Source organism: Cucurbita pepo, chromosome 13 (assembly GCF_057944985.1).
Source record: "Cucurbita pepo subsp. pepo isolate OVF chromosome 13, ASM5794498v1, whole genome shotgun sequence".
In the NCBI taxonomy this organism is placed as follows: domain Eukaryota; kingdom Viridiplantae; phylum Streptophyta; class Magnoliopsida; order Cucurbitales; family Cucurbitaceae; genus Cucurbita; species Cucurbita pepo.
The window spans coordinates 16245668-16261153 of record NC_141810.1 but is presented as its reverse complement, the minus strand read 5'-3'; the positions used below and the strand labels follow the sequence as shown (position 1 = coordinate 16261153).

General features: G+C 35.4%; 2 protein-coding genes and 1 pseudogene across 5 annotated transcripts; 1 reads left to right on the top strand and 2 right to left on the bottom strand.

Moving 5' to 3' along the window:
* Nucleotides 1-39: 39 nt before the first annotated feature.
* LOC111808645 (glucuronoxylan 4-O-methyltransferase 3-like) lies at nt 40-1186 on the bottom strand. Its single transcript, XM_023694760.2, has one exon. It carries the CDS (start codon nt 1056-1058, stop codon nt 183-185), a length of 876 nt encoding a protein of 291 aa, XP_023550528.1. The 5' UTR covers nt 1059-1186; the 3' UTR covers nt 40-182.
* Nucleotides 1187-2494: 1308 nt separating this feature from the next.
* On the top strand, nt 2495-6936 carry LOC111808486 (uncharacterized; annotated as a pseudogene). The gene is made up of 7 exons (XR_015411480.1): nt 2495-2794; nt 3758-3932; nt 4029-4187; nt 5179-5272; nt 5591-5661; nt 6206-6257; nt 6849-6936. The product of XR_015411480.1 is annotated as an uncharacterized LOC111808486 (transcript).
* A 59-nt stretch (nt 6937-6995) lies between these two features.
* LOC111808485 (Thioredoxin family protein) lies at nt 6996-14970 on the bottom strand. 3 transcript variants are annotated; one of them, XR_015411479.1, is made up of 11 exons: nt 14615-14970; nt 14268-14306; nt 13499-13625; nt 13070-13131; nt 12236-12303; nt 10845-10894; nt 10503-10572; nt 9758-9881; nt 9230-9346; nt 7543-7758; nt 6996-7238 (listed from the first exon to the last, which is right to left on the bottom strand). XR_015411479.1 is itself a non-coding variant. In XM_023694487.2 (10 exons), exons 1-10 carry the CDS (start codon nt 14915-14917, stop codon nt 7660-7662), a joined length of 1059 nt encoding a protein of 352 aa, XP_023550255.2. In that variant the 5' UTR covers nt 14918-14970; the 3' UTR covers nt 7512-7659. The 3 variants fall into 3 exon arrangements, 1 of the variants encoding a protein (XP_023550255.2); XR_002817084.2 differs by having other exon boundaries at nt 7144-7474; nt 7561-7758; XM_023694487.2 differs by lacking the exon at nt 6996-7238 and having other exon boundaries at nt 7512-7758.
* Nucleotides 14971-15486: the final 516 nt, after the last annotated feature.

The following is a 15486-nucleotide window of genomic DNA, read 5'->3' as shown; positions in this document are numbered from 1 at the left end:
CAAGTTCTAGTCTTTTATATGAACATGTTAAATCATCACTGAACCCATAAGCAACTCAGATTTGAAATTGTTTTGTATGCAATAATAAAATCAAAATGGTTTTGTATGAGAAGAACAACACGCTCTTTGACAGATATCATAATACTAATAATCCGAAGTGAAATTTGAAAGAAAGGTGGTCTCTACGGGCAGAAAGGTCTGCTCCCACGAGTCCTATGACTTGGAATGGTGAAGTGCCTAATCCTGCCCTCTTGTTTCCTGAGATATCCTTCGCAGAGAAAAGCCATAGAGAATTTGTCCTCAACCACTCTGTCCACATCATGAACGAACACATCGGTGTCACCCTCCTGTCTGTTCCTAGCCATGAGGCCAGCCGTGTAGATGGCACTCATCCTTCCGGGCGCCTCATTGAAGTAGCCTGTTGGAGCATCCACCATTATCAAGTCCCATTCCATGTCATAAATCTCGGTTGGAAAGCCTTTGAGCGCAAGTTGACATTTGGAAAATCTGGGGTCTCCCACAGTCTTGCACTCTTCTTCCATTCCCATCTTCATAAGCTCTTCGGCTTGATGGACCTTGGTGTCGTACTGCACGTTATAAGCCTCCAAGGAGGGCACCCGCTCCTGTATTTGATCGATCCAGGCCTTGTCTTCTTCAAGGAAAACCGTGCGACCTCCATGGTTGAGAGCTGTCCACATTAGGCTGTCATGGCCCAAACCGAAGACCAAGAAGTTGCAGGGTGACTTTCTTTCCAGGACTCTGGCGGACACAGAGATCTCCTTGAGGGTTTGTTGAGGGGTTATGTTGGTGGTTGCGTAATGGATGAGAGCGTTGGCCAGAGAAGGCGGGGTCTTTGTGCAACTTGGAGTGAAGGGAAGAGATGGGCATGCTGGTTCTTCTGTCAAATTGGATACATGGGTTTGTGCAACGGGCGACGGCCTATTCTGGGAAGATTGTAAACCTGATCTAATTACTAACATGAAGATGGAAAGGAAGAAGAAGAGAAGAAGAATGAGCTTAAGGTTAATGGAGAGTGGAGGTCTGGACCTCATGCTCATTGTTGAATGTTGTTGTTGAAGCTTTTTCTGAAAATTTATGGACGAATTACATTAACATTCAGACGATGGAAGAGGGAGTGAAATGAGTTTCAAATTCTTCACAAAGTGCAGCAGAGATCCCAGACATTTATGAGAACGCAAAGCTGCAGTGAAAGAATTGCAAAAGTAAAGTTGAAGCAAAGAAGAGAGCTCCAAATTTGATGGTGACAAGATGGTTAGGAGGCTGTTGGTTTGGTAGAAAAGTCCACAACAGTTGGTGGACCTGCTGGGCAGTTTTTTCTTTTTCTACTCAATCTTTGTTTCTGTGAATCAAGACTAGGCTTCAACTTAAATATTTCTCGCCCAAGTAGTAATATCATGGAATGAAAGTGAAATAATTGTATTTGTAATATCTGGCGGGGTACTTACCAGTTGGAAATGTTGTTTCTCATGATAGCTATGTTGGAAGACGGAAACGTGGTGTGGTTGGAGATTTGGTGACACTAATAATGCGTCTTTGGTTGTTGCTTCAAAATAAATCAATCATCCAAAAGCATTCTCTTGCTTTGCACTTACCACTCGCTGCCTCTTTCAGATGTAACACCATTCTATTTTAGCTGGAAGCTGGAGTCTCGATTCTCCATTTAGATTAAGAATAGGAGAGGAAGTGAGAATTTTTTTTTTCGTGCCCAATTTTTTCGTTTCATCCCTGTCCTACCTAATATAAATATATTTTTAATATATTAAATATATATATATAAAGTAAAGAAGTTAATTTTAAGATTTTAATTTTAATATTTAAAGTAAAGACGGTAAATGTTTTTGAATTATAAAATAGTATGTTGTGATGTTAAAATTTAAATTAAAAAAAAATGACGCCTAGAAAATGGTACATATATTTTGTTTTATGAATTTTTTTTAATAAAGATTATATTAAAAAATGAAAAATCTTTAAAATAACTATTTGTTAAAGAATAATAAATATAAAAAGAAAATTACCCGAAACCAATTCCTACAAAAATAAATTGAGAATTTCGCCCAATGAAAAATGAAATAGGTAGTGTTCCCCATTCCCACCCATAGACATCTCTTGTTGTAAAACACGTGCATGTTCATCCTACTACTTAACTTTTTTTTTTTTTTGTTCTCTAATTTAATTTATTATTATTATTTACTAAATAGACGAAAAGGATCTTCTCAAAATTATTTTTTTATGATTTTTAAACACCTGTAAAAATGATTTAACCGGCTCTAAAATAATATTTTAAATTTTATCTTGGTTGATTAAGATTTATTTATTTTTGAGTTGGAGGATGGAAGATTAATGTATAAAAGAAAACTAATAACAATTAAAATAGTTTTGTTTCTTTTTTTTTTTATTTTTTTTTATTTTATTACAACGTTTTAAGAAAAACGAAAATAAAAGGGACTTGCCAAAAATGGTTGGAGAAGGGGAGGCGAGGGCTGAAGTGGCTGAAAAGTGGCGTCCATATATAAAAGGAGTTCAACATTTCAAACAGAATTGAGCGCCAAAGCTTTTGTCTCTATTTAGAGAGAATGAAATTCGCGGTGAAGGCATGGGGCAACGGCAAGGCGCGCACCGGATTTCTACAGCTCGTCCACTGCGCTTCCGCCATGGAGACTCCCGCGTTACTTCTCTCTACTCGCAAAGGACTGCCTAATTTCAGCTCTCCTGATCTTCTTCCCTCTCTCCCTTCGCCTGATTCTCACCTCCTCCAATTCAGTCCTCTTCACTTGTAAGTATTCTACACAATCCCTACGCCTTCAGCTGCATTCAATCGTTTCATTTAATTCGATTTGCGTTCGATGTACTGATCACTCACTTCATTCGCGTTCACTGTGTTTCTTAATTGGAGTGTCTCTCTCTACTTTGTTGCATGGATTTTCTTTTCATTTATTCGTTCTCGTCTAGCTTAAGATTGTTTGTCTGCGAGGACGATTCCTGGACTAGAAACTATTCTACAATCATGAGAATAGGACTGGCTAAAGCATGAGATAAGAAGTTCGTACTTGGAAATAATCGCGCGGTACCTTTTGGATTTTTCTAGGGGAATATGTCATAGGAAAGGACGATTACTGGCGATGGATGTAGAGCGTGTAATCATGGAAGTTGGAATGATAATTATGTCGCTGTGATTCTTAACTATCTGAACGGCTGAGTTAATGATGCAACGACTAATTTATGATGTTGCGATTTATGCTCTAGGCTCTTCTTACACAGCTTATCTATGGATTTTTTTATTTATAATCATTTGTATGCGTGAAAGAACAGTCAATAAATTTGTGGAATCCATTGCTTTTATCTATCTTTGGTCCTCGATTCAACTTCCGTACATAAATAAATTTTTAACTTTTAGATGACATGCTGTAATGAAAATTTAGTTCTCTCTTTAGATTTATCAGATGAGTTCATTTTTGTACAGGTAGTAGGTACATTAATTGATTCTCTACGTCGTTCTCGATGTTGGTGGCTGTTTTTCTTTAGGCACTTTATGCTCCTGTTACAGTTCTCATCCAAAATATCGGCTTAGATTTTCATGATTCCATCTTGTATTAAAAAATTGGCTGTCCTTCACTGTGTAGTTAACAAACAAGTCCGGTAGAAAAAAAATATTTCAAGTATAACATGAAGATAGTTGTTTTTAATTGATATTGGTTTGATGTTAGTCACATTGACTTTTTTATCATTTAAATCATAGCATAGAAGGTCATTCATCAAAAACAATATCAAGTATTGGAGGGCTATAGCATTTACTTGGTTTACATGAATATGGATTTGCAGCTGTAGCAAGGGATTCTGTTCAGTGCCTTCCAAAATGTGATGCTACCAATAAGTTTGGAGCATCTTTTGAGACTACTAGGGGTCATCGTTCGGTAATGGAATCTCACTACTTGTTGCATCAACTTTGGCTATCCATCTTTAGTATATAATTTGGAAAACTAGTTTCTAAGTTCGCTTTGTAATTGTAGATTAGACCTGTTGCGTAAATTGAAATGATTTCGTGCATGAAACCAGACATTTGGGCCTCCTTGGCTGATGAAGTACCATCGTGGGTTTCAGATAAAAGGAATAAAACATCAGTGGATCGAACTGTGAAATGGCTGGATGAATGCATCACAATGAACTCAGTAAGAACGCTAGGATGCCCCTTTTATATATCAGCATCTTGTCTGGATTTGAACTCTGCTAGATGTGTAATGTTGAGAAATGTAGGTCAATGAGCATTATTTCTAAGCATTTAGATAAGCAGTACATAATTGCTCTTTCGTAGTGTGTTGTGTGTTTTAAACTTCAACAAGTGGCTAGGCCCATAGAGAGAAAATAAGTTGGGAAAAGCAGCAGTCAAAAAGCATCTGGTTGTGCAATTCTATAGGGAAAATTCATGAACGAGCAGAAAGTAGGCCAAAATTTTCAGAGCAAGCTGACCAAAGGAGGGGAATTCTGGTCCCTTTTAAATTGATAGAAATGACATAATTCTATCAGATAAGAATGTTGTGAAAAAGTTTGGTGGATTTCTTTAAACACTTGTTCATGGTAGGTGATCATCAGAGATTTTCCAAAATCTAAATACTACAGTGATTGATTGGACAGGCTTTTACTTGCATATTTTAGGTATAGATTCTCACGTGTAAAAGGGTTAGGTGCCTAAAGTTCCCTAGACTAGGTGCCTATGGGTAACGATTGGATTGTGGTTTCCCACTAGTATTTTAGAAGTGGTTGTTAACAAATGCACAAATGAAACATTTTAATAGCTTTGTTGTTTCTGGGTATTATGGCATGAGATAGCTGTTCAGTGCTTCCAGAGTATCATTTTAATAGCTTTCAAAATGCCCTCAAATCAAGAGTATTGGGCCATATACATGCAGCAGAATTTATAGGTTGTATATAAATTTTTCTTATGAAGAGATATTCTTAAGATTTTTAGAGTGTATCTAAGTCATGAGTCATATGGCTGTTGTTGACTCATTAATATAAAAGCAATATGGGAATGCTGTCATGACTCATGGTGTAGTGATAGTATTTAGTCTTTATGTGTAGGTTTGGTCCTTTTTATATTTTTTTCTTTTCCCAATCATGTCAAGAGTGATTTGAAACAAGTAACTTATTATTATAATGAAGACAGGTGGAGCTGTTTTTGGAGCTATTGTTGGAGGCAATGATGTAGAAGAACGTCAAAGATGTGCTGCGGAGGTGGTTAAGCGTTATGTATCAGGTTCAATAACTTGTTCTTTGTATATAAGGTGAAACAGTGGTAATTAGTTCAAGAATTAATTGCTGTAGAGCTAATTTTGTGTTATATCAATTTCTAGCTTCTTGCAGAATTTGTCTAGACTATCAAAGTTCTTAATAGCCATTAACATAACAAATAAAATTTTGAACAGAATGTCAATATTTGTGTTCCTCGACCCTATCTAGCATGTAAGGAATGATTGTTTTCCCGTTGCATTTTGTTCAGTTAAATTGATCATTTCTATCATAGTTTCCGGCCGCTTATTCTGATTTCTCAGTTTGAACAAACAATTTTTGGTAGGTTACTGGATTGGAGGTTTTGGGCTTGGAGAGAGCACGGATGAGCGTCCTGCCCTTCTTGATGCCATTACAGTAAGGATTTTGCTTGTAATGCTGTCAGGTTTGTCTTTTGGAACATTGCCATCCTTTTTCTGCACCAACTGAGAACGTGGATGTTTTGCATGTGAACCATACTAGTTGATGAGTTGAACTTTGAAGCTTAAGAGTAGCAAGTTGGATTTGTTTGTGTGGTCCTCTGTTAACAATCTGTCGGAGTTTGGTTTTTTTTTTTTTTTTTTTTGAAGTTTTTTCTATTCTCTTTACGTTCATGGCCCTTGATGAATTTTTTTTCAAAGACAAACAAAAAGGCAACTTCACTGTGATTCTCATTACATCCATATCCCTTTGCTTCTCTCTCCTTCTCTGCGTCACTTTCCGTATCCATATCCCTTTGCTTCTCTCTCCTTCTCTGCGTCACTTTCCGTATCCTTTCTTTTCTATCTTCACTCTCTGTATTCTAAGTAGCTCTATCCAAAGCTGTGTTGCCTCATGTCCACTTTTATTACACATTTTCCCGCATGTGTTTTGTAAGCGAAAAGGAAATGTACTACTTGCAATTCTTTCATTCCTTGCACAGGATGTTTTACCAGAGGAAATGCCCCGCATGATCTGTGGGCTTGGACTTCCAGGTATAGTTTTTCAATCTTTTAGATCAAGTTGCTTGACCAACTTAAGTGTACCTCAATTTGACCAAGAGTTGCATGAAGCATGCGTCTTGTTTTGACTTTTGGTTGGATTTCGTCTCCACCCTGTGGAAGCTGGAAATACATATTTTTAATATTTTATGGAACCTAAACATTTAAGGCTACGTTGGTTTATGGTTTTAGTAAGCCTAAATTTTTGTAGCTTGTGACTAAGTTTGGGTTTAATAATCATCACTATTAATGCAGACTTTATGATCCTTTTTGTAATATTATTGTGAGTTCTCTGGCCCCTAGAAGAGCATTTTGTAATTGTCGTTTGTCAATCAAACTAGTTTTGTCTAAATATCACTTTTGTTAATATATATATATAGACAGACAGACATATAAGGAAACCCCTCTGATAAAATGTTGGATGGCCCCTGACAAATTTTTGTGTTAACTATTCAAATCACTTGCTAAATGTCTATGAAATGCTGGCTCAGATACTGCAGGAGTTGTATGAACATTTCACTACCTGAAATATACTTAGTTGTCTCAATCTTCATTCTCACAGTAATAATTCTCACCTTATTGCAGACATAACACTCATCATTATCTAGGATTCTTTCGATCAATCCGAGAAGCAATCAAGGCTGGAAAATTTCAGCAATTTCATCAGAAATTTGTTGAGGTGAGGCGCAATCATCTAGCCTTGGCAACATTGGCACTCGGCTCATGACGAGCTCGTCAAACAAGTAATTTTAATATTGAAAATAATGTAATGTTTCAATAAATTATATTATGAACTGATCATAACATTAGGAGCAAGTATGCCTCGCCTCTATATTTTCACCCTCATAATTCCTTGGTTGATAGGGGATCTGATTGGAGATATTGGTCCATCTAGCATCTAAGCTCTTTTGTTGATTATGTAACATAATAATACATTAGACATATTCATCAATAGGGACTTAGGATATGATAATTCCTTGGTTGATAGGGGATCTGATTGGAGATATTGGTCCATCTAGCATCTAAGCTCTTAATTCCTTGCCTCTACATTTTCACCCTCAGAACTCCTTGGTTGATAGGGGATCTGATTGGAGATATTGGTCCATCTAGCATCTAAGCTCTTAATTCCTTGCCTCTACATTTTCACCCTCATAACTCCTTGGTTGATAGGGGATCTGATTGGAGATATTGGTCCATCTAGCATCTAAGCTCTTTTGTTGGTTATGTAACATAATAATACATTAGACATATTCATCAATAGGGACTTAGGATATTAATTTTAGGATACAGTGAATACCTTAGTTTATAAAAGAGTATCCTACAGCCTTAAAAGCATGTTTAACAAAGTCTTCTGTTGCTTCATGGGTAAAAAATTTAATGGTATCAGACATCAAGACTATAGGGTAGCTGCAGAATACGTCTGGAATATATGAGACAAAATCTGCTTGTAGTTGCCAGTTTCAATACCAGTATTGGGATCAATAAAGTAGGGTACCTGATATTTAGGATTTCGATATTTAATTAATAGTGTGTAGACAAGGGAGAGATAACAGTCAATGTGCAATGTACATAAACGATAGGAATAAATGTAACACATAAATCATACAACACAAGATCAACAAGAAATCCAACAGAAGGCTCCCCATAACAAGGATTATCTTGATTGATCCATCTGGATCCGCCGATTCTGTAAATCTCATTAACACTTTTATCATCTCTCCTTAACCATGCATTTTTTTACATTCTTTTATATTTTTAACGAAAAATTCTCTTTTTGTCCTCTAGTTTTCTTGCAATTACTTTTTCTACCCTTGAAGTTTGAGTTTAATTTTCATCATAAGTTTCAAAAAGTTACATTTTTTAACTTTTAGATTTAAGTTCAATTTCTATTTGGTTCCTAGGTTTCAAAATGAAAGGTATCGAAAGATTACATTTTTATCGTTGATGTTTGAGTTTAATCTCTATTTGGTTCCTAGGCTTCAAAAAGTTACATTTTTACCTTCAAATTTTGTGTTTAATTTTCATTTGGTGCCTCGGTTTCAAAATGTTACATTTTTACTCTTGAAGTTTGAGTTTAATTTCTAATTGTTTCTAATTGTTTTCAAAAAGTTATATTTTTACCCTTCACTTATCCTTTAATTGGTTTTTAGGTTTCAAAGAAAGTTCGGTTATGCTTGGGGATGAAACTGCAACACAGTGGGTGAACTGAAGATTTCAAACACGGAGGCAGTGTCGGTTCCTACGGATAAGCAGAACCAGATATTAAAAAAGAAAAGCTTGATAGTAGGTGGGTGGAGAAAGAATGAGTTTGCTCAAATTGAGTGAAATGGTATGATATGTTGCCATGTTTTTTAATAGGATGTTACTAAGCTTGTAGCTGTTCAAATGTCTCAATGAAAAATTCATGTTTACTGAAATACATGTGTACTCTTCGTGGAAATTTTTATGACCAAGCAATCTCGGTTTTCCATAAAAAAAAAATCCGCCACCCATGCCCATAAAAATTGATTACGAAAGTGTGAAAGAGGCCTCTGGAGGGTTGTGTTCATATCGTTGGAAGAGGAGGAGGAATTCGAGGCAGTGGGAAATGATTTCTACACCCCCAAAAAAAGGGGTGCAAATGGATTTTTTCGGTTTCAAAGAAAACTGGTTGGAATACAACATAAATGGAGGTTTAAAGGAATTTCTTATGCAGAACAGGGAATTTCCAAGCTAGTAAATGATCGACTAGCTTTACGACAAATAAAGTCTCTCGGGGTTGCAAAAAAAGGGTAGTTGAAACTTGGAAGAAAAAGTTTGAAGTTGAGGCTGAGGTTGACAACACATGGGAAAGAAAACTACCATAGTAAATAATACTGTAGTAAATAACATGACCTCAAGAGCATGCAGAAATTCATTCAGACGGAACCATAAATCCATAATTATCATAGTAAACAGTAATGTGGGTTGTGCAGTCAGTAGCGAACCTCTTTTGATCCGGAGACGTCAAGAAGTAGCTTTGTCCGTAGAGATCCTTCTCCCACGTTATGAAGGATGTAAGGAAGCTCCAACTCACATAATGCCTCGCGCACAATTCGAGCATACTGGAAGGATGAGCAATATTTATTTTACCTCAATACATCAGAAGTATAACAAAATACTAAAGTTCACACTCCTAATAATTGTCAGCACGCATTGATCCATTCACATTCTTAGAATGGAAAATTATCGTGCTGCTTATCTGGAGACTCGGGGCATATTTAGGCAGTGTACTAACCCAAAAACCAACTGCTATTTGGTTGCAAACTTCCGACCTAACAGACCCTAACTACTAATAACAGACCACCAGATTAAGCAAACTGACATACAAGAACAATCAAAGCAGAGTAATTTAGCTGCTAATGACGGTTATCTCAGCAGCCTAGTCTTTAACTGAGGTTATAAATGAAATTGAAAAGGTGAGATAAACACACCACAGGCATGTGTAATATAGGGAGGATAGCTCATCACTGTACCGGATTGTTTTCGTATGAGAAAAGTTCCAACTTTTTTGGCGGTGGGTCTGTCGAGGCCTTTCCCCACAATGTCATTCCTCTACCAGCCCTAAGAATTGTTGGCATCCACCCCGTAAACAATGTACTACATAAAACAAATATTTAGATCACGAAGGAAAGAAGAAGCAGAAGCCGAAGCAGGAGGAAAAGATTATAGGTCTGCACACCGCACAAAACATCCGTGATATCAGATAACTCTTTCTTTCTGATGCATGTTAAAGATTGTGAGAATTAACATGGGTTTACGACGCTGTTTATTTTTAGAGCTAAAAAGAGCCACACAGCAACCTCTTGCAGCTGGGAAATGTTTGATTCGATTCATGCTGCTATGTACACAACACCAAAAAAAAGAAGGAAAAAAAAAAAAAAAGGAAGAACGCCGCAGGTAGTACAGCTAAAATGGTTTTGCATGTTATGAAGGGAGCCACGTACTTCCCTAACTAGCACTACTCTATCTCAAACAACATGCTTAACTACTGTATTTGGATCCAATGCATTAGTGTCGGTAAGATCACATTAGTACCGGTAATTAAGAACATAATTACCATTATTATTATTATTATTATTTTGATAGACCAGTGAGAAAAAATGAAAGAATTAAGAACATAAACAATTACCAAAATTAACAAGTCAAACAGCTTTCAAACTTGTTCTCCCAAACAACTATAAGAATCTCAATAACAAAAAGGTTAAGACGTCCAGTTACCTTTCTAAAAGCCCCGTTGAGGGGTTTCTACCATTTCCATACTGATGAAAGAGGTATTTCACGATATCACCTATAAGCAAAATATAGAACACATGCATGTAATAGAATAATCAAATAGCACGGAAGCTGGCCAAGGAAAGTGAAAGATAAGAAGAAAATTGGATGAAAGATTTTGTATCTCAATTGGAGGATACTTGCGTTTCAGAACGCATGAGTTGATATACACTATTCTACACATGCAAAACATGAACGATCACAACAAAAAACGTGAATTAAAGCAATAAAGCATTAGAAAAGTTGGGGAATGTGGATACTATAACAATAGGAGGCTTAATCACTTACCACTTTCATACATTGAAGTACTGGTATTTGGATCAATAAGAAAAGGAAACCTGCATTTACAAGTCTTAATTGAGAAGATGAAGTGACATATGTTTAGAGAAATAAAAGCATGTCATTACTTCTTATGCTATTTTATGGTTGGTTAAAATCCAAAATAAAGTCGCAGAATAAAACCATGCCTCCACAATTGAAGGACCTCACAAAAAGGTGTATATTTTGTTGGCTAAGATTGGTAAATGAAGTGGTATAATGGAACCATTTCTTCTTATTAAAAAGGTGTATAATTGCAAAAGCATTAGCATAAGCCAAAAAATTAGCTAAAAGCGATTTCATAGCAGTCCTTATTTTTTACCTGAAAATTCTTCTATATCATTCTAACTGGAAGTCCTAAATCAAGGCCTTACCACATTCTCCAAAACATTTCCACCTGCCTATTGAAATTGTGCACATTAGTAGTTGCTCTATATTCTCGAGCATAAATGAAAAAACTCACTGAACTTAGTTTTTTCTTTGATCATATGAATGATCTTGAACCAAGCATCCCAAAAGCATTTCTTGGCAGACATTAAGGTTCCAATTAAAATTGTGCACCTATCATCCTAGGAGTCAATTCATCTTTACTCCAGCCTCTCCCTAAGGGTCAGTCATATACTTCCCCTCTGGTTGATGCTACACCTTTAACAAGGTCAACAGAGAAAGATCCTTATAAGATTCTAAGAGACAAGCGGCTGAAGACCACCTAGCCAATGATCCGACCTCTCCATTTACAACCAAAACCCTTCTTCCAAAGCACCTTATCTAAAAAGTCTCAATCTACAAGATTACCTTGCAAAACCATTTTTCTTTTTCATAATAAACCCAAAAAAGATATATATATTTACAAAATCTATTTTCATTAAAGAATCTTATTATTTAGAAATATGAATCCCGGCTAACAGAAGCTAACAAAATTATTAACAGAAAATGTCCTTGGCATATAACTCCAAACCACAAACTAATAAAATGTTTTTTTTTTAATAAAAAAACTATATTTTATAACTGTTGTCAAAGCCAACAATACATGAACTAGTCAAATGGGACAATTGCTTCGCCATGCAATGCTCAGTATTAGAGAACTCGTAGCAATGCTAAAACCCTAGTAGGTGGCTGCTATAATTAAACTCGTGACTTCAAAGGCATTTGGGCTTACAAGTAATCCTTTGGCCATTTGACAGATTAAAGGTGGTTTCTTTCAAACTGTACATTTGTAGGTCGGAAAGAAAAACACAACTGATTAATTTTTATATTTGACAAATTAATACACCTTTTATCAGACTCCATTCATTCTTTATGGCACCTTAAAATGATCTTGAATAAACTGAAATATGGACTAAATAGAAAGAACCACGTACTGCTCTTTGCCACCACATTTCTTAACTATGTCCCGATGTCTAATAGAACCCTTAGGACAAGGATAAACCTGCATAATATGCCGGCAAGTTTTGAACAGCTAATACATTCAGTTAATAGTTTGATGCAAAGCATTAAGTGGACTAAACATTCGAAGCAAACAAAAAGTCATAGTTTGGCCGAAGTTAACAGGGATCAATATTGAAGTCAATTAAATTTCATTCTTTCTATAAGACAGTTTAGATGGAGTACCTCGAAAGATGAAATTCGTTCCTTCTAATGGAGAAAACTAGCTAAAATGCAACTTCCAAAAACTTCCTGAATGTTTATCCTCAGTCGAATAATATGATAGACCATTATAAAACTGATGGCAGTATAGAAAAGAACATACGCAGCCACTTAACCTTCTCAAATTAGATTGTATCAGATGGTCACACATAACATATACAACATCAATGATAGGAATTAAGGAATTTCTTTTAGAAGTAAAAGCAATCAGAAGGCTGGTTGTAAGAAGTGGAATAGAGAAACTTGATACAGAAAAAATTTAGTCATTGAGCTACAGGAAGCAATCAAAACCAGTTTTTATGTATCTTTTCGATCCATTGAAGTCAAATAAAAGCTTGAGATCAACTCGATATTCAAAGAAAACAGTCAAAATCAAAGCTAAATCAAATCCATTTGCATGGAATAAATCTTTTGTAGATATCAGGGTGATTTAAAGCAGTTTAAAACGGACTAGAAATGGCAATAAAGTTAACAGCTCAAATGTTATTAAAATTTAGCCATGAGATATTGATGCAACAAAAACTAAGTCGACCAATTTTATTTCATACCTCTACTAAAAGATCCAGTTCAGTTAAGGCCTCTCGAACCCTCCTGCAAAAGGGGCATGCCTCTGCCGACAAGTAAGATTTGAAATGAGAAAACTTGTAAATACTGCTATTCAAATAGCTAAGATTAACTGCTCCGGAGAAAACTTGGAGTAGCGTACAACACAACTTCTTTCAAAAATTCCACGACAGTATATTTCAAAACTGCATTCCTTATTGTAACCAATTCATAAAGCCACTTTGACTCTGGATATCTTCCTTGTAAACTTCACAAAAATCATCCTCCTTCTTGAGTAAAATATATTTTATTCAATATAATCTCTGCTTTCTATCAACATTGAATTCCATAAAAATTAAACCCTGAGATATCAGAAGGTAATATTATTTTGGCTTCCGACATAAGATAACTGCAAAGTTAAAAACAGACATTACCAAATTCATAGAGTTGCAAAGGCAACAGAGGCTCCAAATTAATATTCCTATTGCTTTGAGAACTATCCGACAACGTTCTTGAGCCCCATGGAAGCCTAGCCAATGTAGATAAGGAAGATGTGGCTACCTGCTCTATAGCAACAAGATGAGAGATGTCATAGAAGGATACTAGCAAGCTATTCAGAGTAGCATGATTGAGCAATGCAGGAAAACGCGTGTAGCAACAAATAAAAAGGTGAAAAAAATATTAACATTGTCCTGACCAGAAAAATATTAGCAGTTATTAGGTTAAATTGTTAGTGATGCTATTGTCCTGACCAGAAAAATATTAGCAGTTATTAGGTTAAATTGTTGGTGATGCTAGAATCTAAAGCGTTTGGGAAAGCTTGGGATTCCAATGACAGAACATAATGTAGGCATGTTAGAATAATATTGAAGAACGGATAGGCTACATCTAGTTAATCCTATGTGAGTATATCAGTCTGACATCTCTGTGCGATTAAGTAATAAACAGTCACAAAGTAGTCGTAGGTCTACCGTGTAAAGCTGTCAGTTCTATTTATTTGCATTGATATAATATATAATCTTAGAACCATAACAAGATCTGTATCAGTCTACAATATGTTCCAGAAAGAAATTACGTATGGTAGAAGTAACTATGAAAAGAAGATAACAACAATGATTGTAAAAATACCGGCGAAACACAAAAATAAGGAAACGCATTGAACGAAAAAAACAATCCAGAGAGTAAAGAGCGAAAAATTATTGCCTCCAAAGTAAAATTCCTCTCTCTCGAAGGATCTCCTCCCTACAATTCAAAAAAAAATGAAGATGAAGATTATTAACATGAGAAGGTAAAGTTAAATGAAATGAGAGAGAAGGATCCTGTTCTATGGGCGAAGAAATGAAATGAAGATTAGAAGTAACACGCGACAGTTCTTAGACTCTTTCGGTGGATATCAATGACAATTAATCAAGTCAGCTTCGTCGGAAACGCTAATTGAAAAGCATGTAAATGCGCAAGTTTATATATATATATATATATATATATATATATATATATATATATATATATATATATATATATATATATATATATATTTACAATTTACTCACAGCGAAAATCTTGAGCAAAGGACAGAGATAAGATAGAAAACTTGTAGAAAGCTTGCTTCCATTGCTCGAAACTGCATTACTTTCGGGCGGATGCTGAGCTCGAGGTTCTTCAGTTTCAGCACCTGAGCGAACAGAGTTTGCGTGAAACCTGTGTCTGCGTGAAGAAATTCTCAAAAATTTTGATGAAATCGGAAAGAGATTCCGATTCAGAAGGACGGATGTGGTTGCTTGGTTGAAGCTGCGATCGGAAAGAAGGATTTGCAGAGAGGAATAATATGGAGTAGTGAAAGAAAACGATGACATTCTAATCGCCTGTTTGGCTTCAAACCTCCAACTGCCCTACTCTTTTGTGCTAACTAATATATATATATATATTTCTTTTCCCTCCTCTTTTTCACTTTTTGAAGGCAAATACATTTTAGGTTAAAATAATATTTTAATCCTATACTTTTATTTTCATCTTATTTTACTATTTATACCTTCGTTATCTATACAGAGAGTACACCAACGGAAATAGTTTATAACAGGTTTTAAAATAATAAAAATGGATTTTATTTTATTAAATAACAAAAATTGAACAAAAAGGTATAGATGTCGGTAGGCGGAAAAATGTATAAAAAGAACAACAAAAGCTTCCACACCAAAATTTCCAATTTTCACACATCAGTTCATTTTATTTAATTAATCTGTACACTTTCAGTGATTTTATTTGGTTTTATTTAATTTTATTTTGGTTTCCATTTACAATTTCACACTTGGAGGAAATAAAACGACAGGTACGATGAAAAAATTACAAAACTTTTTAAATTTAAGTTTAAAATTGCTGTAAATTTTAATAATTATTATTCCTTCTATTATCTTTCTACCACGTG